A 27,016-nucleotide genomic window follows, 5' to 3' on the forward strand; every position below is an offset into this window, starting at 1 on the left:
GATCGCGTGCTTGGCATGTTTTCGCTCTTGGTGTTTTTCACCGACTCTCTCAGTCGGTGTTTTTGATAGAGACGATAGAATACTCTGCCGGATATCTCAACTGGTTTACCTGTCAATATCATCAGAGGATCGTAGGTTTTGATAGTTTCTACTTCACTTGAACTTTCTGTTTTAACATGACGATTAAGCAAACGGCGTGGAGACGACAGTGGGAATTAAATTTTACTCTAGTTCCAACAGCCTCTTTGAAGTGAACGGTACACCGGGAGCAGTTTTTTTTCCCTCATCACAACTTTGTGGTCGAAACGCTTCTTGTTGTTGATAACTCATCATTGGATATCCCAATTACAGCTCTTTTTTTTTTTTTAAATCTCTATTTTTGTTTTTCTTGTTGACTCTTCCGGCCTCACCTTCGGACCAGAGGTGTTGAGCTCAAGTCGAGGGTGACCACTTGGAGGTGGTCCTCTGAAAATGGAGGCTGTTATCGAGAAGGACTGCAGTGCACTTGGAGGACTTTTCCAAACTCTTATCGGAGACATGAAGGTAAGCTGAAAGAAGTTATCGCACAGCTTTCAACAGACCCGGCTAGACTACCATCTGAGATATTTACTTGAGACATTACTGCTTAGTGAAACTTGTTAGCGATGATCCATTTTTTAGACAAGCAGGTGGAACGTCTTCTTTCGCCCTCTTTTGACAGAGACGACTTGTAGAGACAATTGGCTGCTGTCTCAGCTGTTGTACTTGCCCTGCAGGAATGGAAAGAATGTGACCGACGGAGTGTAATAACGTCCGCGGGGTCTACTTGCATAGGGGTTGACATATGGGGGCGCGCGCTGCAGGCATCGGTTTGCAAAGAAATGTGAAAACCTTTACGCTCCGGTCTTTAATTTCATAGTCAATATTGTCTCTAATATCAGCCACCTACAGTTGGGGTGAAATGGAGGTGAATATTTGGGAATTCCTTTTGAAATTTCTGCAGAAATTGATCATAAGATGTCGTATGGTCTTCATCTAAATCAAAGTTAGAATAAACACTCTGCTTAACTGGATTGCATAACTGATTGACCCCTCCTCAGAAATAACGTCCAAGATTCCTGGGATGACTGATGTGAATAGCTACCTTAAGGTCATGCCATCGTATCTCAATCAGCTTGTGATCAGGATTGGTTGTAAAAGGTTACAAAAGTTGGGAAAGGGTCCAAAAGTATCTTTGATGATCATAGTGAACTGTAAAAGAAGTTATCTATAAATGGAGACGATTCAGCACTATTGCATCTATTTCAAGTAGTGGCCATCCTGGAAAGATGATTGCCAAAACAAACAAAATAAAGAAACAACATAAAACTGTCAGCTGATGACTTCACAGGCACATGCCAACATCTCTCTTAACAAATCTACCATACGCAAATCATTAAACTATCATGGGGTTCATGGGAAAATCCCAAGGAGGAAGCCATAGCTGTCTAAAAAAAGAAAACATTGCTGTGTGTTTGAAGTTGGTTAGGGAGCACTTGGGAGGAACACACAATGCCATGTGTGGGGAAAAAACACCAAGACCTTATCCCAACTAAAGTGTGGTGGAGACTAGGGCTGTCGCAAACAAATATCTTTATAATCAATTATTCTGTCAATTATTCCATTGATCACATGAATAATTTAACATTACCCCTTATCCGTATTTATAGTCTTCCCTGGGCCGTATGAAAAGTACAAACGCATGAATGAAGCAACTAGCACAGCATCCTTTTCCGTGCAACCTTGCCTTCTGCAATCCTCCTCTGCTAGCTTTCTTGATCCATGCTGACGTGAGAGAGAGAGTAGTCAGAAGACGGCAAGAGCTTCATTGTTGGGTGTAATGTTTGACAGCATAACATAACATTCCTAAGGCACTTGACAGTAGTAGCGCATCACTGGCAAACATTTGGTCAAGCCCTCGCTCTCTTTATCCTGTGCCGTTCCACTGCTGAGTTCCATTTCATAGCCTGCGGGCTCAACTGAACACCATTTTTTTTTTTTTACTGTCATAGTTTAGATTCAACTATTTCAAGCGGTGGACCTCAATTTGGTAAATTTAGAGTCCCATTAGGTGCCGGGCTCATTATGACATGGTATTAATAGTTTTGCTGTGAGGGGACTTTTCCCAAAGAAGCCAGTGACCCATTTTGCAACCGACAGGACATGATGGTAAATATGTTCTGATCGTTTTGAAGGTAAAATAATCATTTGAAGAGTCATTTGTTTGGGCAACAGTTTGCACATCTCTTCAGCTGCGATATCAGATGTTATGTAACCGGCGTTTGTTAAATCTGTCTTGATCGCAACAAAGTTTTTCTCGTTGACAGAGCGGCTACCCGATTTGGGAGGACTTCATCACCAAGGCAGGCAAGCTGCAGTCACAGCTCAGGTGAGCATTTGCATGATTACATGGCTCATCTTTTTTGTGGAGCTACATTCATACTGAATCAGTGACTCACCAATGACCCCTTTTATATTAAAAATAACAATTCTATCAAATGTGACTTTTTACCTACTTGGTATAATATGTATGTCCTTCCAAAATTTAAATAAACCTCTCAACATCCTTTCTGCCCTTCCTGTCTGTTCATGTCTCAGTCCTAATTGTCTTCTTCAGGCTGTAAATTTGTGCACCCCCTGCCAGTCTTCTACTAACAATGTCCGCCACTTCTCGCCACTTCTCTTGGGCGCTTTTAAGTGGCCACGTGTCAGGAGACAAACAACTTACGACAGCTGCGATAAAAGCTTATTGTTCCCTATATACTGTAGCTGTGACTGTCCTGCCGTCTTGAATGATCTTTGATTAACGATGTACGTCACATTTCTTGCCGAAGAAGTGTCCACGAGTTCCTGGACAGACTCATCGTGACAGCTGTATAAAGGCTCAGGGACTTAACAATAGCATCCAGAGGCCACACTGTGTTCCTTTCCTCTGTTTTCTCAGTGTTACAACTGATTGATGGTGATATGTTATTCGACTGTTACCATCATTTAGGGGTTAAATATGTGACCCTGTCATACTTTAGCTCAGGGGAGCATTTGTGCTCTTGTTGCTAATGACTCCCAATTTGCTAGTCTTAGAGTACATTGCGACCACTGACCGCTCTGGTGAAAAGGTTACGACGGAACGAATGGAGAGGAATCTCCATTTGACATAGATGATCCAAGTCAGGAGTGCAACAAGCGCTATTTATAGACAGACTGTTGTGGGATTTCAAACTTTGCCTCGATTACTGGACTTCGACTCTGCCATAGGTGGCAATCCCCATTTCTACTGGATCGCTTCCAAATTTTGAGACTGAGCTCTACGACTGAGCCTCTTGCTCTAATGGTAAACCACTATCGGGGTTTCATTTGGGTCCGCTTTAATGTTTTCTATAGCCACTTCCAATTTGGCACAAGTGGCGGTTTTGACCACAGCATAGCCAGCCCACACCCCATCCACCCATGGAGCTCTGTAATCTGTTGTGGGACCGGGTTGCATAAAGGGACACACACATGGTAAAACAAACACACCCACCTTCCCGCTTTGGTTCCGATAAGTGGCTTACCAGCAGTGCTTGTGGCATGTGTCTATGTGTGTAATGATGTCCTTGGGGTACTGCTCTGTAATTTAGACCCTCTGCACCCCTCTCACAAGGCACCTAGGAAATCAACCAATTACAGTGTTTGGCCATTTTTTGGTCCATCAATGGCCTTTTTCCTCTCCTGCTAGTTTTGGTTTAAAGTATGGTGTAGAATAAAGGCTATCTGATTTCTAATCATGGACTTTTTTGGTCCGTTTGTTGGCCGATGCAGCTGTGTATAGGGATGAAGAATTTATTCTGGGTGGTGGAAAAGGAAAGAAGCCCCTCAAGGCATGAATAAAATCAGTTTGAGCTTGGTTACTTAGATTATGGTCAATGCTTGCATGCAATGGCTTAAGTACATTTGACATACATAGTCATCTGAAAATTGTTGGAATTTAGAAGTGGTGTCAAATTCACCTTCTTTCCAGGATGCAAATCAACCACAGCTACATTCCAGTTTCTGCTGCACTAAGAATAGATGGTGGCAGTCCATGTATCATTGTCGGCGGCTGAGCACTCAGTCTATAGGGAGTGGAGGTTGGCTTGGCCAGGCTTTCCTCAACTGACAACAATAAAATTGAATCCCTCACATTAAGGACAGGTGCTTTTTGACATCTGATACCATTTAAGAATGGTTTTACAAATATTGTTTCAAATTGAAGGAATCCACTTTTTGTCAGTGAATAACTTGAGCTGACTAGACTTTGGGAGAGCTTTCGATCCATGAGTATTGGATGAATGATCTGCTGGCTGTAGCTTCTCCATTGCCAGTGCTGTGCTTGAAATAGAACGGAATCTGAGAGTGCCCACGTTGGTTTGTTTTTTCCATGGTCAAGCCACACCCTTGATCTTTTTTCTAAACTCTTCCCCCAAACTGCTTGTTAGCCAAATGCTACGTTTTATAAGATATTTGAGTGATAAGAAAAGTGGTGTTTGTTTCCATACAAAATCTCAAGACATTTTTGGGACTAAATTGTGGAATTCAATTGTTTACGTTATTAGTTCTGGACTGTCATACTGGTAAGTTAGTGAAGCAATCGTAAAAACTGTCCCCCAGTTTAGTGCGAAGGTTCTCTCTCAGACCCTGGAAATAAACAAGCATTGACAAATTGAATCACAGTTCTAAAGAAATGTCTTATTGTCATTTCTTGATTTTCATTAGATTTTCATTTACTTTTGTCAGATTTTGTCAGAAATCTAAGTTATTTCTTTGGCCACTTCGGGCTTTTCTTTTGTTAACAGAAATGTACCAACAATTTTGTTCACGCGTGTACCTTCACTCAGTTCATGATAGAAACACATGGACTGCAAAATAGGATGTTTGTTCTGTGAGGATCAATCAATAAAGTGTTTTTTGTCACTGAAGTTCTTCTCTTTTTTTCATCTTCTAGAGCCACAGTGGTTGCTTTGGCTGCCTTCTTGGATGCCTTTCAGAAAGTGGCTGACCTGGCAACGAATTCAAGAGGTAGGAATCAAATGAATGGCTCCGTGCCATGTAGTGCAGGTGCTTTGGTCAAGTGAAACATTTTCTCTGTAGTTCAAAACCAACTGACACCAGTTAAGTTGTCCAGTTTGCTGAGAAGTATTTCTTAAGGTTGGTATCTTTAACATATGGGTAATAAATTGATTATTTTGCTGTTTAAAGCTTTGTTTTGATCATGCTCCCTCCCCTGATTTGAAGGCAGCTGCATTTGGACTAGCAGGGAAAATATTTGTGTGTGTTTATGAGTGAGACATCAACTCCTTCCCCAGCACTAACCTGAGCCATCCCCCACCCCCCTCTCCTATAAATAGCAGACGACTTTTTTTATTTCGGTCCTAAATCAACATCATTCCACTGCCCCCCGTACGTTACCTAATGATTGCTACTAAACACACTTCAGATTAAAGACAGATTTGTCACAACTATAAAGTGATGGGAAAAAAACACAACGCACATTTTCCCAAACAACGACAAACAGACAACCATGCGGATTTGTACGGAGTGTGAAAAAAATGGAAACATAACTGTAAAGTAGATAATCGACCGAACACGTATCAATTTTCAAAGGCACCAGCCGCCTTTGTAGTTGATGTCGTAAATCCTTCATGTTGTAAAGATTGACAAGTTGATCTATCTACTCTGGGACAGCCGTCGGTCTCTTATGTTTATACTGTAGTTGTAAAGGACTTCAGACGTAAGTCATTGCTCTGGCAATGTTATCAATGGTCCCACTAAAAAGCTGAGACGGATTGATCCTTTTCCAACAGACTCGTTTGATTCTGTTAAAACTTTGAGGTGGGGTGTGGGGGATCGGGATGATCGTCTTTAGTGCAATAAGCAATTATATCATCAATTACGGTTACATTTTGCAGTGTTTCACATGCTCCAAGAATGATTTCTTTAAACCAGCTCAGCGGCCTAGTGGTTAGAGTCTCCGCCCTGAGACTGGAAGGTTGTGGGTTCAAACCCCGGCCGGGTTATACCAAAGACTGTAAAAATGGGACCCATTGCCTCCCTGCTTGGCACTCAGCATTAAGGGTTGGAATTGGGAGTTAGAAGGAGTGGAGCTCTTTACAAGCCCTAGGCTTCGTCTCCCTCTTTGCACAATTATTGATATAATAATATGTGCTAAACAATAAAACCAAATGCGTGCTCGAAAAACACGGGCTGCATAAGAATATCCTGTGTTAGTAGAGTGTTAGTGAGATGCACAGTTTAACAATTCACATGACAACCACTCTTTGAGGTTAATTCTGCCGTGCTTAATGAGGGTCCATATTTGGCGTAAGGTTTTGCAAAGCAGACATGGGAAAGTTGAGTTAATGTTCACTAATAGCTCTGAGTTCATTAAATGTGGATGACGAACAGCGGGGACCAAAACTCTAAGAGGCATATAGGAGGTTACTAATGAGTGTGCGTCTGCACCAAGTCCATAAGCTCTTTGATTTTACAAGAGTCAAAAGGGGGCAAAAGAATGACCATTAAATCCCGTGCACTGAAGCACACCGGAACCCTAAGTGGAGACATGTCCACAGCACAAGTATGTGCATTCTCGTGTGTGCATAGGAGTTAGCGTGTGCATGTGCGTACATTTTGCCAAGCACACGCTAAACACATCTTACGTTTGCCCAGCGATGTGTCTACCATTGCCCCCATTGACCCCGCCGTTGTTCCCTGTCACCTCGTTTTACATCATCATCATTCTGAATGAGAAAACACACTGCCTAGTTTTGACATATAACTGACTCTGTTGCCTATTGAATCACGCTTTTTTTAAATTAGAAATGGAAAAACCGGGAAATCGTATCATTCCTTTTGTGCAGTGACGTACATTTGGGTGCTCTCTGTGACCATAGAGGAAACTTTGCTGTGCTCAATTCATGGCTCGGCTTCTTGGTTACAGAGCAGCCTCACATCCTCAAGCGGGCCACTGCCTCAATGCCTCCTTTGAAAAGTCTGTCCTCTTTTTCACTTTTAGCCGTAGCGTGTACGATGTCTGTCCTCTATCCCGCTTAGAATCCTGTTCTCTGTACAAGTTTGGTGGATGGCTCTGAATTAAGTCTCTGTTCTCCTAGTTTGACCCGACCCCATCCTGAGAAACGTACAAATAGCTGGAGCCAGCAATTTAACTACCTACCAAAATGGTCAAAAAGACACTCTGCCATTTACAAGTTTGCACAACCTTGTGTCTACACCCCCAAGCAACACAGCAGTTGATAAATGCATAATATATTAAATTATTAATACATTAATATATTTAATATATTATTAAAAATGCACACTTTTCTTTTTGACAAACTTGATGACACATTTTACAACTCTGCCTGTCATGAAAGCACATTTTTTTAGGGCAATATATTTTCTGTAGAACCATTGCATTTTTTTAATGCCACAATTTTACAATACATTAATGGGAAAATAATAATGATGATAATAATTCAGGTAGAAGAGCAATTAACGTTTAACCTTCAAAAATCGCAAACTTTGGCATTAAAATGTAGAACAACAAATGAACTATGAAATAGTTTAGATAAAGAAAAGAGCCAGGGCCTAGTTTGAAAAATATCCTTACACAGATATTGACACACATAACTGCATCTTAAGTGTCAGAGTAAAATATTTCCATTGAGCGTATTTTTTAAGCAATACGTACTAAAGTCTACAGCATTTCTTGAAACGCTGATCTCCTCAACACTTGAATGGCGGCATCTCTTCGTCGATAACACCATGTAATGCCATCTGTGAGGCGTTAGAAATGCAAGCTGTCGCAAAATGGACGGCCAACCATGTCCTGCTGTGTTTTTTGTTCGGATTGATGATTGTGTTTAAATGGACGGTGAGGTTTGTTGTATTGCGACTTATACAATCGCAACATCCCAGCTTGGTGATGTTAGCTAGCCTCTCCGTGTTCTTTTGGCTTGAAACCAAAATGTTGTCACTGGAGCATTGGCCTTTGGAACTAACTCCATTTATGCCACTGAACCTTGTGTAGTTGTGCAAGTGCAGCCATTTGAAAACTTAAATTTGAATATGCTAATCTTTTTTCTCCATTTCCATGTTGTTTGCACAGCCTGTTTGAATGAAGCAGCGTGACTCAATGACGACGACATATATAAACAAACTTTATTGGAACTGAAGGCGTCAATTTAATAATTATTGACAGGCATGTTAATAACAATAAAATTAATGTTATACTAGGTAAGAGTTAATTTACATTACGGAAGAAATAACTACCAATTTTTTTTCAAGAAAACAAAATAGGCTTAACAATCTCAGTCTTGTCAGAGAAAGAAAGAATCAGTGTTGCACGTGTGTGTCACCAATGATGTTTTCGGGTGTTGTCTCTGTTTGCACTTTGTTTTTGTTTAAACATGAACCTGGCCAGACCAGTGAGTCGTGTCGGGAACGCGGCGGTCACAAGGTCCCGTGTTTTCTAAATTTAGTTTTTCCTTTCTTCAACAAGTAATGTTGTACTAAAGACCACATTCCCCTTGGACCTTGGGCTGCCAGCCAACAATCCATCCTCTGTTCTATAGTAGCACGAAGGCTCTTACATTCTCACAGTAGGTCTCATAGATATGGAGCTTCTACCTTACCGGAGCTTGACTGAAACCCAAATAAAACAAGAGCATTAATCTGGCCATCGTTGGTGTGACTTTGACAGGAACTTTGGCTTTCATACGGGACTACAATGAAAGACTTCATATTTTTCAGGGACTCTTTTCGCACTTCATCAAGAACGTTCTGTCTTAATTTAATGCGCTCTGCAACATTTTCTTGCTTCTTTGTATTGGCATGCCTGTCTACATTCATGACTGCCAAGCCAGGTGTTTATCTGCTGGTCTGTCAAGCAACACTAAAATGTTATTCGCTTCATCATGAGGATTTGAAAGCCAAAGAGGTAGAAGGTTGATAGGACTCGAGACAATGTAACAAGATATAAATAATACAAAGTCAAAAGAGCAAATTTCTCATTGGGGCAAACCCTGATGAACTTCATAGTTTTGTTTTGGAAATTGCTCAATAGTTGCCGCTTTTGAAAGCGACCCAGCGAGTTGAGTGGTCCTGATTGTTCCTTGTTGTGCCGCAGACACTTCATGAAGCCCTTTCAATGAATGATGTGCTTGTGTGAAGACCATGTGTATGTGGGCGGGCGGATGGATACGGGGTGACGCCGGGTTGGATAATGTCACCTCACTTGCTCGTTGACTGTATCAGTGGCACATGTACACATGTACACACACACGAAGCCACACATGGTGGGTGTAGTCATTATTTCAGACAAAAGCAGTGTTGTGTTCTAGTTGGAAACTGCTCAGTGTCTTCTGTTTATCTGGTTTTAATGATCACCAGTAGACATGGGACTGATTACTGGTTTGACGGTTTAACGTGGTTTCAAAAAGTCAAGGTTCCAATTACCGTTAAAACGCTCCATCACCGGTAATGTGCTTTTGTTTTGTTTTGTTTTTTAGAGGACTTGTAAGCAGTTGCAATATGACCAGCAATTATGTTGCGAGTCACCGATAATAATCGGAATTAGTTGACTGATTGGGTCATCACAGCAAATTGCAGCAGCAATCAGTTGTTTGTGTTGTGAAATTTGAGGTATTACTTAAATATTCATGTCATGTCTAATGTCTTCACTGTTTATGTAGCAAGAATGTCTGTGGTGGGAAGGAACATCTTGCAGCTTTTAAAATGTTATCGCGGGTGTTTTACTAGGGGACATACATACTGTCGTAAAATAAGTCTCTTCTTAAAAAGTTGTTTTGCTACCGACCCGGTACTTTCCCATGCAGCAATCAGTACTTTGCCCTGAATATTTATTTTGGTCCTGACTTTAGCCAGTCATTGAACCAAACGATTGTTTTCTAACTGGGACGAAACTCAGACAGCAAGTAAGCAGCAGGACACAGCCTACAGAGAAACAGAGAGCAAAGGTTGAAAATGAATGGACAATAATATATTTTGATTTTGACAGGAAGTATGCCACTACCATAACTTTAACATGCAAATATTTTGGCGATTGCCGATGCTGTTAATTTAGGGAAGCTGTGACAGAAAACTTCCATTGGATTATAGTCTAATAAATGTATCTGTACTACTCATTTGCATGTCAATTTATAAGATGACACTTTGTTGAAAAACACAATGCATTCTTACTATCTTAATTGTGTCCCATTCAATGCATTGGTTGATAAGAAACATTCAGAATGCCTGGAATGGAGCTCCTAGGCATTGACCCATTTAATAATTTGTTAACAAAAATGCTATTTGTCAGCTATCTTTTCTTGTTTGTCCGTGCTCCCAAGACCTCGTTAGCATCCAAACTGCAAAATCACACCGAGACGGAAGACTCAAATTACTATTTGCTGTCATCTTTACTCCCTCCACAAATAACTTCCCACCTTATACTTAGTGTAGAATGTGTTTTCACGGAAGTATTATCTGTGAGTATTGATAAGCCCCCGCACAAAATTGTTACCATAACGATCTTGGAGAAATTCCACATTTTTTTATTTATTTTGGCTGTTTGAATGTTTTTTTGCACCTTCTACCGCTCTGATCTCATTTCTAACTTGCAATAAAATCAAGACATTTGTCTGGGAAGCATTTTCACAAGGAAATCAACTTGGATGAATGAGTAGAAATTAACTTTTCATAAAACTGAACCATTGTGAACTCCAGTCGACGCCATGGCATTTAATTCCGTCACCAAAAAAAAGTACTTTTCATTCAATGCTAATGTTCCAGCCTCTTATCCCCTCCCCTCTTTTTCCTTCTCTGTCAACAGCTGTTGATAGATGTGTTCGGACATTTTTTTTTTGCATGTCAGCACCCGTTGCTTTGCAGCAGGTGTGTGTGCGTGTGTTGCCCACAGCGGTTCTTTTGTGGCTTTCCACTGAGGCTAGACATTCTGACTATGGAGTATGTAGGTTGCCAAAGTAAGACCGCTAAGGACGCTGGCTGGCTGTCATCTGATCTATTAAGAGAGTGGCACATAAGCCCCCCATCATTCAGGAAAAACTGATAAAACAAGCAATTATTCAAAAAAAAAACCGTCCTCATTGATGGGCTTGCACCTCTTGTTTCGGCTCTTCTGGTCTTCCAGTCTTAGAATTGTACCCAACACGTATGCTAGAATGAATAAAATTTTATTGCATAGTTTAACGTCAATGATGGCCATTTATTACAAATGAGAACTGCTATTGCTAGCAAATTAAATGTTGCAGTTGCATGTTGCACTCCCTCCCAACTCATGCAAAAACAACACACCAGTAAAAGCTACATTTACAAATTATTTCCACAAAATTTCAACCATAGGTGAGTCATCATTGAAATTTTCATTTCTTTCCTCCATGATTTTTGTTTTTCTAAATTGCTTTTCAAAAGGATTCTATTCACACGCGTGACCAACTATGTAAGTGTGAATGCATTTGTCTGTCATATTGAAAGACTGATTACACAGGCACATAAATCAGTGAATGAAACACGAGTGCAATGTGGGTGGCTCAATCTGGACATGCCAACAGCTCCAAAAGGAAAGTGTGTACCGCGGGAATATTTAAACTATGGCCCGGGGGCTATTTGTGGACTGCCTCCCATTTTTCAGCAGCCTGTGTACATACATTGTACTAAAAATATTATTTGATTTGGCCCATTTCACAATTTAAAAAAACAGTGGCTCTTGCATTCTTCAAATTTTCTGTTTGTGGCCTTCAGAGAAAACGAGCTTGGACAGAATTGTCTCGCGGACAATGTTTGAAAGAATATTTAGATCTACACCGAGCCACAAAAATGTCTTTTTGTTTTCACTGATGGAAGTTGTATTTGCAGTAAGCAAAATGTACTATTGTTTGAACATTCCTGCTGCATTTTTTTACAGCCATGCCCAAATGTACACCTCAAAGCCAACTCCAATTTGTTCTGGGGATGCTGGTTGACCTCTGAATTTGAAACATGGTGTTTCCCATCAGAACATTTTTTGCAGTTCCTGAGTGCAAACCGTTTCATGATTCAACCTCAATTAAATGTACATGTAAATGTACACCAATCCAAGTGGAGGCCATCAATGAAGTCATTTTAATTCTTCAATCATCTTCTGTTAGTGCAGCCTTCTTGTTTTCTCTGGTGCTCTGATTTTTTTTAAAGCAGAGTACCCTGAACCAGCTGGGTTAGTATATATGCGTATGTTTGAATCCAGCTGTACGGTCTCCAGCCTCTTATCAGTGCAACCACTGCCCCCCACTTAACAGCAAACATGTGTTACGTGGCACACTGCTGGGATTACAACCTCTGTGCTCTGCAAAAAACTCAAATTGAATGTTTGCCTAAATTTCCGGCCATATTTTACCCATCACTCCAACAAGGTCCTTGATGACCTGTGACAGTTTGTCTTTTACCATTTTTAGCTTCACTCTACTGTATTATTGAATGTGCTGGAGTTTTGTAAAAATGCGGAATTACTAAAAGGTTTCTTATTCCAATACTAATTTGTTTTGAATCTGAACATTTATGCTATAATGCAATGGGGGGGAAAAAAGTTGTCAAGTTAGGATTATTGTTCACTAAAATGTAACAATGAAGATTATCTTGTTTCTTACAATGACCCCCACACCCCAACTACTTAAATGTTGAGCAGGTATAATTACAAGACTGCAAAACTGCATGTCACAATGCAGCTATTTCTGCAGACAGCTAGCTACAGCGCTCCACGTACACACTTAAAGCACTCATCTGCTTTTGAGGTGCTCCGACCTTGTTTTCATGTGCTTGTTGATGTGAGCCAGACAGCGTGTGTGGCACCCAACTTGAATTGTGTCTATTTGTGACAGTCACATGATGTTAGCCAGAGTAGATGCACTGTGGATAACAGTTTTACCCAGAAAGGACCACAACAGTTTTACAACAAGAACATAGGAACGTTCACATTTAGCTAGGAGAATTCTCTCATTACTGCTATTGCACCGCAGAGAATGCATGACTATGAACTTTGGGCTAGGATTAATGAGAATATTGTTGTAGCCGTGAAAATGAAAAGAAAGTTGACATTGGCTCGAAGTAAGTTTTCGAAAAACAAAGAGCACCTCAAATCATATGAACCAAGCTGTAAATTTTATGGAAAGCCAGAACATGAAATATGCACCGCTACAGTATATACAAGCCTCTTTTACAAAAAGATGAACCATAAGAGAAGATTTACATTTATCTGGCCTTTCCTTTTACACACAACTGAGCAAAGCAGGCTCGTGCAACACGGCATCCCGCTATCACATCATTTGATGCGTGACATGTCTAGTATGCCATATGAAATATTTGTCGGACAGCAACACAATAGGAGAAATGTTTGAGCCGGTGTTAAGTTACTCCCCCGCCCTTCTACCGCCATTACAACATTCCCTTCTACCTTCTGTCCTGCTTTTGTTATTGCATCCGTACTACCTTTGCCCCTCCCTCTCAACTCATCTCCCAAGCGCCATTTATAGAGAACAGCCCCCCGGAAAAAAGTGATCAAAATGCCAACGTCAACATAAAAGGGGCTAGACGTGCACATGCAGTTTCCATGGTAACTGGCAATTGTTGCCGAAGCCACACGTTGACTTTTGCCGTAGGGGCGTCAGCATCATCAGTAGACACTTTTGTGGCAATGCCCATAGTGTTTGGCTGCATGGGTCATTTCAGATGAGACTTCTCCATTCAATGGGACATTGTTCAGACAAAACAGATTGCAGGTATTGCAGTCACATTGCCAACCCTTGACAGAGGCACTCTTGTTACTGCTTCAAGATGACTGCGGTCTTTCCATATGCTTCCTATCAAATCCAGATGTACGGGTGTGGTAGAAAAAAAAATACATTATCAGCTGAAACCAAACTCTTCCCCTGACAGTACTGACTTGAGCTGCTGAATTACCGTGCAATGAAGAGATTTTGCCAGTACTAACACTTTCTTGGGCCTTATGGCCTCCCTGTGGTACTCTTGACATCTGTTAGCCCCACCCTCAAGAATAATATGTTGTCTAGTGGTGAATGGATAGATGGATGGATGGATGAATGACAAATAAGTGAAGCAAGAAAACAAAAGAGCATCTTGTATTGTAGTTGTTAGTATCATTCGCTTGCTTAACACGTTCCGGCTCACTCATTAAGAGAGAACAAACGTTATTAAATGTCCATAGTGTCTAGCAATAAAAATAGTAATATATACTTTTTTGTTGTTGTTTTCAGTCTAGGCGTGCAATCTGCAAAAACTGTGCTCACTTCACCAGAGCACAGTCCCACACATCCACGCATAAGAACTTTCTAGCCTCACCTTTTCCCACGTGCAGACACAAAGTCGTGCAAAGACAAACTCGTATATAGACACAAACACATGCAAGAACAATCTCACAGAAACCTGAGTCATGCCGAGCAGTCAGACAAAAGTCCTGTCAGTCACCTTGACGTCCCGATGCAGACATCCAGTCTGAAGGACAGGTGCTGAGCCTTCAGGAAAGAATATGACACGAGTCTTTCGGGCCTTAATATCATCGTGGTCTTGTCTCGGGTATGAAATAATAAGCCATCGTGTTTGAAGTTTTGGGCACGTCACATAGCCTGGCTGCTCCAGCCATGGCAACAGAACTATCTCGAAAATTATAAAATCGATAAATATTAATAAATAGTAATAAATATTTATTGCGATTCTTATTGTCAATTTTGTAGCTTTATGTAGTGTTTCTGCATTCCAGTCCTGCTGATCTCCATCCGCATGAACGCATTGGTCACCTTTCTTTGTGATCAACTGCTCAAAACATAGAATGTAATTACGAAATACTTCTCGGACAGGCCTCAAGTATCCAGTAAGAGTTTTAATGACAGCTTTGTGAAGTCATCTTGTTCTTAAGGTTTGTTGCTGAAATTGTTTCAACCTAGGCGTAGATGCCTCAGTGCCATTTTAGGCATACTTTTTTTTCCATTTTACTTTTTTCTCATCGCATTTCGTCTTCCCTCTTTTTTTTTGTCATCGCACTGTGAGAGCGAGACTGTCACGTGGAAACTGATGTCCTGATCTTTGAAAATATATATCGTCTCTCCAGTGAAGCAAACACTGACTTTGTCATTGATTCACTCAAGTCAATTATGCCTGGTTTTGTTTTCTATTTTTGTCTTTCAGGAGGCACCAGAGACATTGGATCGGCTTTGACCAGGATGTGCATGAGACATCGTGGCATTGAAGCGAAATTCAAACAGTTCTCCATGTAAGGAATTGAATTTGTGTGCAAATGTTTGGCACCTATCTTTGCTCAAGTACTGCACTACTGACATTTATTTACATGCCACTACTGTTTTGGTCAGCACTTGACTGGAATGTATGATTGCCTGGTTTTGCATGTACAATCAAGCCTGCCATCCTGGAGTATGTCGTAACGCGACACATTTGATGCTCTTCGACCCTCACGAGGCACATCCAATAAACGTCATGTGGTGTCACTCTACGCGCCAAGTGTTGATGTCATGTGCGAGAGTGCTCCCTGTAGTGCTGTACTTGTGCGAGAGACGATGCGTGTAGCATTACGCATTAAGAATGTTTTAACGTCGACCCCTCACACATGTCCATCGCATATCTGTCGCCATTTCACACACACACACACACACATTACCCAGACGAGGGGCTCTAATTTCAAATGGCATTTCAGCACATTCCTTTTGGATCTCCATAGCAGGACCCTGTTGGTGGAAGCTACACCAAACCACCCACCCTCTGACAGACAGACAGACAGACAGAAGGACAGCATACAGAGACAGAGAAATGTCGACAAGAGAGTGTTGCAGTCTAATTTTAATCGTATGGACTAAGCCTGCAGCTGCCGAGCCCTCGCAGCTTCTTAAACACAGTCACATATGCACAAATGTCTCTCGACTCAGTGAGGTAATGATTGACAGATATGACTGCACAAGCGTCTAACATCCCACTGTTAGGGTGGTGTTCACTAACTTATTTTGCAAGGACCACACTGGAGACAAGTTAGTCGTTTTAGACACCTGCAGGCGGAGAGTTCACTCGTCGCTGTGCTCTCAGCGATAGTCGAATTGAAGTCCCTCCCTCAGGCCTCGTCAGGCGCTTATTTATTGAGCGAAACAAAGTGGGGTTTGCAAGTGGGGGTTTGGGAATACACAGGTTGGGCTGGAGACACCCCCCCTGCTGATCAAGGCATAGCAGGGGGCCTTTTACGACTTTCTGTAAACAAAGCACCTTTGATTGCTTCCTCTGAGTTTAGTCAATCAGTGGTAAACTAATTTGTCTAGACAGGACAAACTAATTAACTTATTACAGGTTACATTCCAACATAATCATACGATGAAGATATTCTGCAAACCCTAACACCCACTGTGACACAGTTGGATATAAACACTGTTGCCCGGGTCGCCTGCCTATTAATGATTGACAAACGAGACGTCACCTTTTGCCAGTTTTCGGGCAAATGTATCAATAAAGTCTGCAGTGAGGTTGTAACATAAAAATTAAACGTGAAAATATCTGCCCATGTCAGTCTCAATGAAATATACTGGAAATGTGGGAGGACCTGTAAATTTTAAATGAACTTCACTAATAAAATAATAATAACTATGATTTTTCTGCAGGACCTTCCTGGAGGCTCTGATCAACCCCCTACAAGAACAGATGGAGGAGTGGAAAAGAGGGGTCTACACTTTGGATAAAGACCATGCCAAAGGTAGAACAGTCATAGGTCACTCACTTAAGCCCGTCACCATAATTACTCAACCATCCTATTGTTCGATAAATAAAATGGGCATCGTAGTTTTTCCCAGACTCGATACATCTTCTTTTCTTATATAATTAACATTCTCGAATTTGCTTTTTCTGATGTCTTTGCAATTACAGAAAATTGGGCAGAATCAATGGAACTCATTTCGTTCCAAAGCTTAATGCCAAAGTGGTAATGTTTTGGGTTCAATCCAGATGAACACAGTGGCTGGCTAACGTCAACAAGCTGGAATGTCGCATTTGTGTGGAGAAAGTTGCAAGACAGTGACCCTTCAGTTAAAAGTCCATTTCAAACACAGCCGTCCCAACCAATTGTAATGCCTGACATGTACCCTTACTGGCTGTATAGAGGAAGAGATATAGCCATTTAACACTGTTGAGACACCTGCATTTAAAGGAATGCTGCTGACGTTTATTAGGCAGCACAAATCCCCCTCCTAAAAAAAAATTGCCATTCCAGCCTTATACAAATAGGTGATCGGTGAAGGAGATAAAAGTTCTCAGGAATCTCATTTTACTCTGCCGCTACATATATGTAGGTTTTTTTGCGCATGTGTTACCATTTAAGTGCATTTTTTTACAGAGTCTGATTCTGTTTTATTGTAGATATATATGGTATTTGAATTATTCTATATTTTAATGCCAAAGTTGATATTTATGTGAATCAAAAGTTAATAGTGCTTGAAAAAGATTTAACCTTCTATAATATTAGCAGTGACATTGAAATAAAACATGCTATTGGTTATGGCGGGTTTCTGGGAAAATATGTCGTCATAAAAAAATGATCATGTAAGGCCAAGTCGCTGTCATCACTTTGAGCAAAGAAACATTTGATTGTAAATCTGCTATGCCATTGAGGGACATTTACTCAATTCTTGCACACTCTTTTACTGTTTGTCTGAACTAGAGTACAAGAGAGCTCGGCAGGAGATCAAGAAAAAGTCATCAGACACACTGAAGCTTCAGAAGAAAGCAAAGAAAGGTAAAAAGACACTCTTAGTTTTGCTTTAATGCCAATGTCTTGGGAATAAACACATGACAAAGTAGGACCACAGTGAGACGTGCAGAATTACTTTGTCCTGACTGATGAACACTTGTGCAAATCTGGTACAGCTAAACATTGCCTTACTTGGTAGCTTGGATTGGGCAGGTTTTTTTTTCCCCCTCTCTCGTAGGTTCTCTTGGCTCAGGATTTACAAACACATGTACCCACATATAAAGTACTTGGATATATTGCTATGTTTTGGGATGTTTATAATTTGGCGTTTTAAAACATGACGTCAGTTGAACTTGTAGATCAGATTTGGCAATCATTCCTTGTTGTTCTTGAACAGCAAGTCAGGATAAATACGCCGGCTGAGCGCAATGCAAAGACGTTCTTTCAGTTGACTTTCTTTCTCTCCTTGTTCACATATGGTTCTGATAACCATCCTTGTCTTCCTGGAGCTGACACTTGGGGTAAGTCAGTCAGTGTCAAAGTGTCAATACATGGGTCGATATTTGTAATGCTTTGTCAAGTGATATGGAATATCAGTTGGCTAACTCTACAAATGTCATCTTTAATTTACGTTTCGGGGTTGCTATGGGTACATTGATAGTATGCTACTGGTTTAGGAGCCATACCCTAGGAAACGGAGACGCTTTAAATGTGTCTTTCCCTGCCTTTGTTTTTTCATGGCTTTTCTCGTTCAAGCTGTGCGGTTGGTTACACAGCATGTTGAATTAAACTCTTCACTCAACACTTTCCCTGGCTTCCAAGCTCCGTATTATTCGTCAGCACGAAAAGAGCAAGTTTCTCTATCTGGCTAACAGCAGAAAAGGCAAGTGTAAAGCTCATGGATCGACATCCACTCGTTTTTAAATAAGGTTATGGTTATTTTGCACTGATGTGCAGTTAAGATGAGATTTGTCAGCATACGGACTAAATAACAAATATCGTCTTTCTAGTCGTTTGGAATACAATAGATGAGCCACAACTCTAAAGCAACCAAGAAAATAAATACAAGTTTCTCATCCCATCTACGTAAAGTCCTAAGACGAGCAAAGTCAGTACACATGGTTATAACAAACAAACCCATGACTGTGGCTTAATGTAATCACTGCTCATGTGCAACCTGGAGAGTTTATCGTGCATGGCAGATTACATGAACACAGGCAATATGCCAGTTCAGTTCCCACTATTTTCTTGTTAACATTACTTGGAAGGTAAAGTGAAATGGTTTGGAGGCTGGTGTTTTAGATACTGAAAGGGTACTCTACTTATTTAGCACTCTTCAGCAGTAAAAATCTCATATTTTGTCGATAATCATTTGATAATTTCATTATTTTTCCCGTATAAGTGGTGATCCACATAAACGTGCATTTGTGTATGCACGCCATCTTTTGTATCACTTCACTGTGAACTCTGTGAACGATGTCTTATTTCTTTGAAGACATAAGGAGTGAGGTGGTACAAATGTACTTTGAAAACAAACAACCGTTCTATTAAAGTCATCGGAGAGAGCCAGCCTTCTCTTGTGGCATCACGACAGTAACATTTCGACTGCTCCATGAGAAAGGTCGGGCTTTGAAGTTCTAATCATTGTTCCACCACTTATTGTAGGACTTTCAAAAATGACTTGTTAACAATAGCATGACTCACAAATTGGACTCAATGTCACATTCAAACAGTGACAAAAAAAACAGATAGTGCGTGCTGGAGTAAAGAATAGCTCACAAGTTTGGTTATGTGGTTTAAGCCAAACAAATGACATGCACCCTTCGGCCGTAGTTCCCATCATTCCCTTTGTACAGTCTCACGAGAAACTTGTTGTGTTTGCCATTTAAGTGAAATGGAACTGCAACTTATATACCATATGTTGTCATGAAGTGCTGCAAAATTTCTCAGTTTATTGTAATTGGGCATTTCCTTCCTTTGGGTACAGGCGTGATCAGGAATGAACTCCATTCACTCAAAGCAGCTGTGAAACTTGCAGTGTGTATTTGTTGACATCATTCGTCATGTCTCATTGCCATTGCTTGTAATTTAGTCCGTCATGTAATGATTTTTTTTTGGATTTTTTTTAAACTTGACTATATACATAATGATCTAGTGTAGCTTTAATGGACTATATACATTTTGTCATCACGTTTGTGTTCACTGGAAGTTTAAGCATAGCGTGTCAGATTTTTTATGTGCCAGCTTTGGACAAATGCCAACCTTTGCACCTCCATTTGCAAACTCAGGATGGCTGGATTTGGGTTCAATGTATTTGGTCACCCCACACGTATGACACGATTTAGTTTTTTGTCAATGTGTTGGTTTTTATAAACAGCAGTTGAGTTGTCACATTGAAGAAAATACTTGCAACTCTGGCGAGTGAAGTATTGTATTGCAAACTCCTCTTCATCTTTTTCTTCTGTCCATAAGCTTTGCTAATGTTTTGTGTGTGTGCTCATTCCATCTGGCAGGTCGTGATGATATCCTACCCCAGTTGGACTGCGCAATGCAGGGTGTCAATGACAAATACATTCTTCTGGAAGAAATTGAGAAAGAGGCCCTGAGGAAAGCACTAATAGAGGAGAGACAACGATTCTGCGCCTTTGTAGCCATGCTGCGGCCTGTAGTGGTATGTAGCGTCTGGGTTTTCCTTCAGCACACCTCTTGATTGCTCAAGACTAAAAAAAAACAAAACTTTACGGGGTCACACTTTTAAGACACATTTGGACAAACTAGTTAATTGTGTCAATACTTACTGTGATTGCTACGAATCATTTTTACAGGATGAAGAGATTTCAATGTTGGGAGAGGTTACCCATCTCCAAGCCATCTCTGATGACCTCAAATTATTGACATCTGATCCTCACAAGCTACCCCCTGCCAGTGAACAAGTAATACCGCAATATTTACAGACTTTTTTATTTTTTAGGCTCCCTTTCCAAAGGTACACCATATGTGCAAGTATTTTAATCTTGTTTGTTCCTTCTAGGTGATAATGGATCTGAAAGGTTCAGACTACAATTGGTCATACCAAACTCCACCCTCTTCTCCTAGCACCCCTACGTCCAGGAAGTCCAGCATGTGCAGGTAACAACACACTGTATACACAACAAAAAAGAAAATAGAGGACATAGATGTACATTATGGTATGAATTCACAATTATGGCATCAGCAAGGTTTTGTAGTCTTGTACGAAACATCTTTCAGTTCTGTCCTCTAGTGGTGGATATTAGCAGTAACTTGTGTTTTTAATGATTCATTGTGCTGTAAACGCTTGCTAAATATTTGTAGTGAATGGCAGTACACCTCTCATTGATTCAAAGTGTGTTGCAATGTATTGTCGGTTGCCATCCAATAAAGAAAAAAAAAGTTTTACTCTAACTTGTGTGCCAGCTAAACATATTTATTCCCGATAGTCACAGTAAACAACAAGCTCGGTCCACCATATGCTCGGGAAAAGCCATCTTCTCCTGTTGGCATTTCAGTCATCCTTTTATGTATTTGGCTTGTGCACTTTTTAGGTACGCCGATTATGTTTTGACTCAAGTGGCCTCGGTCATTACCAGATGTAGTACATCACCATGGGCTGCTGTGTTAATGATTTCCTACCTTGTTTTCTCCACGCACCCCGATTCCCTGCCTTCCTCATTTCCTCGTTTTCCCAACTCTTGATGCAAATCCCATCCTTCTCTTCACCTCTTTGGGTGGTTATCTGTTCTACCGTTGACTGTCCCTTCCTCCCTCCCTTCTCTGTCACAGTAGTCTGAACAGTGTTAACAGTAGTGACTCCAGGGGATCAAGTGGCTCTCACTCTCATTCTCCTTCCTCCTCTGCTTCCTCCTCTTCCTCACACCACCTCTTCCACCACCATCAACCTCGCCAACGGTATCGCAGCTCCACGCTGTCGCAGCAGGCTCCGGCTCGGCTCTCCAGCATCTCCTCCCACGACTCTGGCTTTGTCTCTTCATCGCATGATCAGTGCACATCCTCAAAGTCATCGTCACCAATGCCGGCGAAAAACAAGGTGAGGGACATGCTCTTTGCTTAACACTTGTGCACCATATGACTGTGTTGTCTGACTTACAATCCGAGTGGGGGATCGAGCTGTTAATTCTCTACCTAACGAGCATTTTGAGCAATAACTTGATGTGACTGTGGTGAGGGTGACTGCACAGGAAATTAGTGTGCTTCCATTGTAGCCCAGGGCAAAGCAGGTCAGTCCCGTGCTACTATTAAACTCTCCACCGCTGTGAAAAACCGGAGTTTGCAGAGGCTCAGACATCCTGAGTTAATATCTTTTCCAAATGTGCATCTTAAAAAGTAACTCACAAGCAGGCTGGAAGTCTTTTTTTTACTGTTTCCTTATTCACAGGTCTCATTCTTGAAATTCAATTAAAAAAAAAAGTGAGAATGGGGCTGGTTTACGTTGATTTTCCGCGGGGCTGGAATAAATGAGTACCAGACCTCACCAAGTTACCCACTAGAAGTTAATAATGCCTTACTTCAACACTTGTAGTTGCTTGAAATATGAATAAATTACAAATGTTTATGACTGTTTTTTTTAGCTCGCCTAACACTTCCAATATAACTGCCTTTTTTTATTATGATTTTTTTAATGCACTTCCCGCTGCACCTTCTCCACAGCCTGTACGGTCACATGAGTGGACATCTGACTAACTGCTTAGAACTATGGAAAAGGTGCCCGTGCTGTCTAACACACCGCTCGTCTCGCTGTCTTTGTCTTTGCCCTTGCTATTCTGTCCGTTTGTGTTTGTCGTCTGCTACCATCTTTTGCCTCGCCTGCTGCTGCTATGCTTGCTGCCCCAGCCTTGTGCCGGTTCCAGCTCTTCTGATGCGTCGGAGTACGAGCAACTTCACAGTGACTTGGGCAGGAACCCCCGTGCTGGTGCTGCGTCTCTGCATACTTTTGACAAGGTGAAACACTCTTCCACTGTCTGCTCCAAATTAACCTGCATCCTTGCCCGCATCCTGCATCATACTGAAGCTAATACTTGGCTGAACATGATGTCAACATGGCTGTTTTTCCCCTTCACATGACAATAAAATTCTGATGAGCTAAAGGAAAGTACAAACTGTCCCAAAGAAGGACTCCACATCCAATGTCATTTCCATTATTTGTCTCCTCAGTTAAAGCATTTATTTTCTTTTAGCTTTTCTTCTATGTTATGTAATTTTGCAGAGCCCTGAAGGTGACATGCAAGAAAGAAAAAAACGAGAAAGAAACTTTGCCTTCCCTCGCAAAGTGAACACGGTTTGTTTTTCTTCCATGTCACCTTAGGGTCTTTGTACCATTTTGATATTTGTACAGGGTGGGTGAAAAGTAACTAGGCATTAAAAATTGGTCTTATAATTTTCATTCCCAGTACAAATGTTATGTTATTTTATTACAATCAAGGAAGAATTGAAAAAAAAAAAGTAAGCTGCTATGTATTTTAGCTCACTGGGTCATTTTTAGAAACTCAACAATAAAACAAGAAGAAATCCCCATTAGTGCGGTCTCTTTAAAAAAATATTTTCTAATGACGTCAGCAATATTAAAAATTTTATTTGTAATGTTACTGTGTTTCGCCCACACTTGTTCTCTCAGTTAATGTTTTTTTTTTGGCTTATATTTTCACATCATTTATCATTTCAGTAATTCATCCCATCGTTTGTTTTTGTTGTCTCTTTTTGTTGTAATCCATCAACATACACAAGCAGCTGTCCAATGGCTTTGACCACTACAGCCCAGCCAACTCCCCTACCAATGGTGGGAGTTTGAGCTCAGGCACCAGCACAGCTTTCCCCTTCATCCCTCTATCCTCCTCTTCCTCCTCCTGCCCATCGCGATCATGGTCACGTCCTGCCTCAGCGCTCCTGCCAGACTTCCCTCACAACTGCCCGATGGGCTCTCCCATGATGCCTTCCTCTCATGTTCCCAGCTGGAAGGTTTGTCCTAGAAAAATTCCAGGGTCTGATCAAAACATGCCATGCTTGTGTTTTGAAAGGAAGGAAAGAAGTGTACTTAGTTTGACAAAAAAAACAACAAATGATCAGAACAATGAGTTATGTTTCTTTCCAGGACTGGGCAAAACCGGGCCCATACGACCAGCCCATGGTCAATACATTGAGAAAGAAGAAAGACAAGGGACCTCCAGTTGTAATGGAAAGTAATGGAGTTACAGGCAGGGAAAGCAGCGCACCGCAAAGCCTTTCGACCTCTACTCCGGCTCCAGCTGACCTGCATGCACCTCAAAAGGTCGCACTGGAAGAAAGAAACAGGACACCACTCAAGGTTATTTTCCCCATATCCGCTTGTCTCCTCAGGTAGTTTAACCATGTTAAAATGTGTCGATGTCTCCAGCCTGGTGATCTTGAGGCCCATGATGAGCTAGCTCTGGCCTTATCAAAAGGCCTGGAACTGGACACCCAGAGGTCCAATCGGGACTCAATCCAGTGCTCCAGTGGGTACAACACTCAGACAAATACACCCTGCTGCTCTGAGGACACCATTCCTTCTCAAGGTAACACAAAGCACTCAAGCAGCAAGTTAAGTTTGGTCACTAACCTTTTTTCCCCCCCAACTTCTTTCCGTTTCATCCCCTCCAGTGTCAGATTTCGACTATTTTTCGTTGGCCGAGGAACAGAATCCTGAGCAACAGCAGCCCGACTTTGACAAGTCATCCACCATCCCTAGAAACAGTGACATTGGCCAGTCATGCCGACGCATGTTTCAGACCAAGCGGCCCGCGTCCACAGCTGGCCTGCCCAGCACACCTGTGCAGGGGCGGTACCCCAACGGAGCTCCTCCCTCAACACCAACCCACACACCTTCTGGGCCTTATCCACCTACTCCGACAGGTTGGTACATCCTACGCTTGTACCCTCACCTCTCCCCTTGAGTACATTGGTACCTTAACTTGTGAATTCAGTGAGTTTTATGACCAAGCTTGTAAGTCAGTGTATCACACTACCTGAATTGCTTCATTTGTTTTTCCCTTCACTCAAGTGGCATAACTTAATTTCAAGACACTTATGTTTTACGTCAGTTCTAAGACATTACTTATTGTAATCATATTTTTTGTGTGTGTATGTGTTACTGTCCCTACAGGTTGTTTGAATCAGGGCTTTTATTCTGGATACCATAATGTCTCTGGGTCCTATTCTACAGGCCATGGTCCAGTTATTGTCACTCCAGGGGTTGCCACAATCCGCCGCACACCTTCTTCCAAACCTTCTGCCCGCCGCTCAGGCTCAGTTGTAGGCGGAGGTCCCATTCCTATTCGTACACCAATCGTCCCGGTTAAAATCCCAACAGTTCCTGACATCTCAGGAGTGGCAAATGGGAGCAGGAGCGGAGAGATCAGAGGGAGTCCAGATGCTGGAGTGCCGCCTGGGGTGTCTTGGAGCGGTCAGGCTTCGATCAATCCTCCCACCGTCCTGCCGGCCAACCAACTGGCCCAGCAGCACCCTCATAGTGAGCGAGGAGAAACCGAAGCAGGAGAGGAGGTGGATGGCAACATGTTGGTGGCTATCCGTAACGGAGTCAAGCTGAAGAGGACCCTCACCAATGACCGCTCGGCACCACGCATCGCATGATTACGACAACACAGAGGGAAAGGAAAGAGATTGTGACCTGACATTTTATTCAATAGGAAAATTTTGCCTGCTCTTTTCGATGGTGTGTTAGGATGTCTTCCGACATGATCATCGGTGTGATCACTTTGACTCGTTGCTGCTTTTTCATTTGTTTCCACGAGTTTTCTCGCTCCCACTCTTGCCTGGCTAAATGTTTGATTTATGTCCGTGTTGCCAAAAAAGCGTTTTGCTGCTTTTTACACTTACTTTCTCGTGCTCTTACACAGTGCTTGACACTTTCAGCATCACCCTTTGAACAAGGATGTGTAGCACATTAGTCTACTATACAGGAAAATGTGTACACACACACACACACAGAACTTTTTTTTGTAGCATTTATTAGCAGTCATTAGCACTGCCTCATACTGCAGTTATTTGCGCATAGACCTTACTAATGTTATGTAAAAAATATGTTAAACATTTTTTTTAAATGAAAGTTTAAGTTTAGTAGAAAACAAAGTGTTTCTTTGCATCAGTGTGTATCATTTATTTTATCACCTGTAGACAAACTGGTGTTGGGAGGGTTATGTCAGTGGCGGCATTGAAACACATCCACTAAAATGTGTGTTATTTAAGAAATTTCGTTTTATTTTACAGTTGTTGCAGCAACAGGCCTTGTGCCGTGTTTTGTGTGTGTTTGCATTTGAGTTAAAGCACTGTGCGATCGTTGTGACTGCATATGGGCCTTGTAAATATTATTTAGCTTTACAAACATCTTTATTTATTTTAAAACAGTGATATTGACAGCCATCTTATCTGATTTTCCGGCTTTAGTGCCATATAGTTTTGGTCTATTATTTCACTTTCATTTACAGTATAATTCATTTTCATTTTGTCAAGGCTGACTGGTGAGAAAGCTGAAAGAAAAAAATCAAACAAGTCAATTGAAGGTCCACACAAGTATAACCGTATTGGCTTTGCGATGAAAACCCTTCATCAGCATTAATATTGATGATATAGGAATACATTTAGTGCAGTCCCCCCTAAAAAATATCTTATTGTTTCATTTGTGTTGTAATGTCACCCGTCTTAACCAAAATACTCTTATTTCAGCCGTCCACTTGTACATATGTATTATCCACCATGGACTATTCATATTAAATGGCTAGTATAGCAGTTATATATTATATCAGAGTTCTGTATCTAGTGACTTAAGAAGTATATACTCTTCTGTTCTGAGGAGTGGAAAGTTAAGTTGTTTTAGTTCTGGTGTATAATTTCACACTCACTGCGTTAGACAAATATCTGTCTGCACAATTGGACAGTTTGTTCCCTATAGTACTTTTGTGCAATGACCATGTCAGCAATATAATAAAAACAACAAAGACGAATGTGCTCCTTGTACTTTGACTTTGCTGCTATTTTTAATCTTTTTATTTTATATTCGGAATTATTTAATTACTGCATTTCCTTCCTTTCAATTTAGGAAAATGATTGTCTGCAATTGAATACTGTGGTCTCCTGTCAAATTACAAAAAGTAATGTAATTTACTCATGCGTGTGCATCGTCTTGGCCACCAGGGGTCAGTGTTGACCATGCTTTTAACGACACCGCTTTAA

General features: G+C 41.2%; 1 protein-coding gene across 10 annotated transcripts; it reads left to right on the forward strand.

Moving 5' to 3' along the window:
* On the forward strand, nucleotides 1–26,787 carry LOC133161052 (protein MTSS 1-like). Of its 10 annotated transcripts, XM_061289240.1 has the most exons (18): nucleotides 1–131; nucleotides 422–543; nucleotides 2,346–2,407; nucleotides 4,979–5,052; nucleotides 15,226–15,310; nucleotides 16,695–16,786; nucleotides 17,747–17,821; nucleotides 20,290–20,447; nucleotides 20,602–20,709; nucleotides 20,808–20,905; nucleotides 21,578–21,842; nucleotides 22,646–22,753; nucleotides 23,019–23,090; nucleotides 23,540–23,767; nucleotides 23,901–24,113; nucleotides 24,183–24,342; nucleotides 24,428–24,679; nucleotides 24,930–26,787. In XM_061289240.1, the coding sequence occupies exons 2-18, from the start codon at nucleotides 472–474 to the stop codon at nucleotides 25,415–25,417; spliced, it is 2,610 nt and encodes an 869-aa protein (XP_061145224.1). In that variant the 5' UTR covers nucleotides 1–131; nucleotides 422–471; the 3' UTR covers nucleotides 25,418–26,787. The 10 variants fall into 10 exon arrangements, with proteins under 10 accessions (XP_061145224.1, XP_061145222.1, XP_061145226.1 ...); XM_061289238.1 differs by having other exon boundaries at nucleotides 9–543; XM_061289242.1 differs by having other exon boundaries at nucleotides 13–543; nucleotides 24,990–26,787.
* Nucleotides 26,788–27,016: the final 229 nt, after the last annotated feature.

The sequence above is a fragment of the Syngnathus typhle genome, linkage group LG10, assembly GCF_033458585.1.
Source record: "Syngnathus typhle isolate RoL2023-S1 ecotype Sweden linkage group LG10, RoL_Styp_1.0, whole genome shotgun sequence".
Classification (NCBI taxonomy): domain Eukaryota; kingdom Metazoa; phylum Chordata; class Actinopteri; order Syngnathiformes; family Syngnathidae; genus Syngnathus; species Syngnathus typhle.

Bases quoted from the DNA above. Each gene is read 5' to 3' on its own strand.
- LOC133161052 (XM_061289240.1), top strand. From the start codon at position 472: ATGGAGGCTGTTATCGAGAAGGACTGCAGTGCACTTGGAGGACTTTTC. The intron at 15,311-16,694 runs GTAAGGAATTGA...ATTTTTCTGCAG, and splicing joins AAATTCAAACAGTTCTCCAT to GACCTTCCTGGAGGCTCTGA. The intron at 24,680-24,929 runs GTTGGTACATCC...CTGTCCCTACAG, and splicing joins TTATCCACCTACTCCGACAG to GTTGTTTGAATCAGGGCTTT.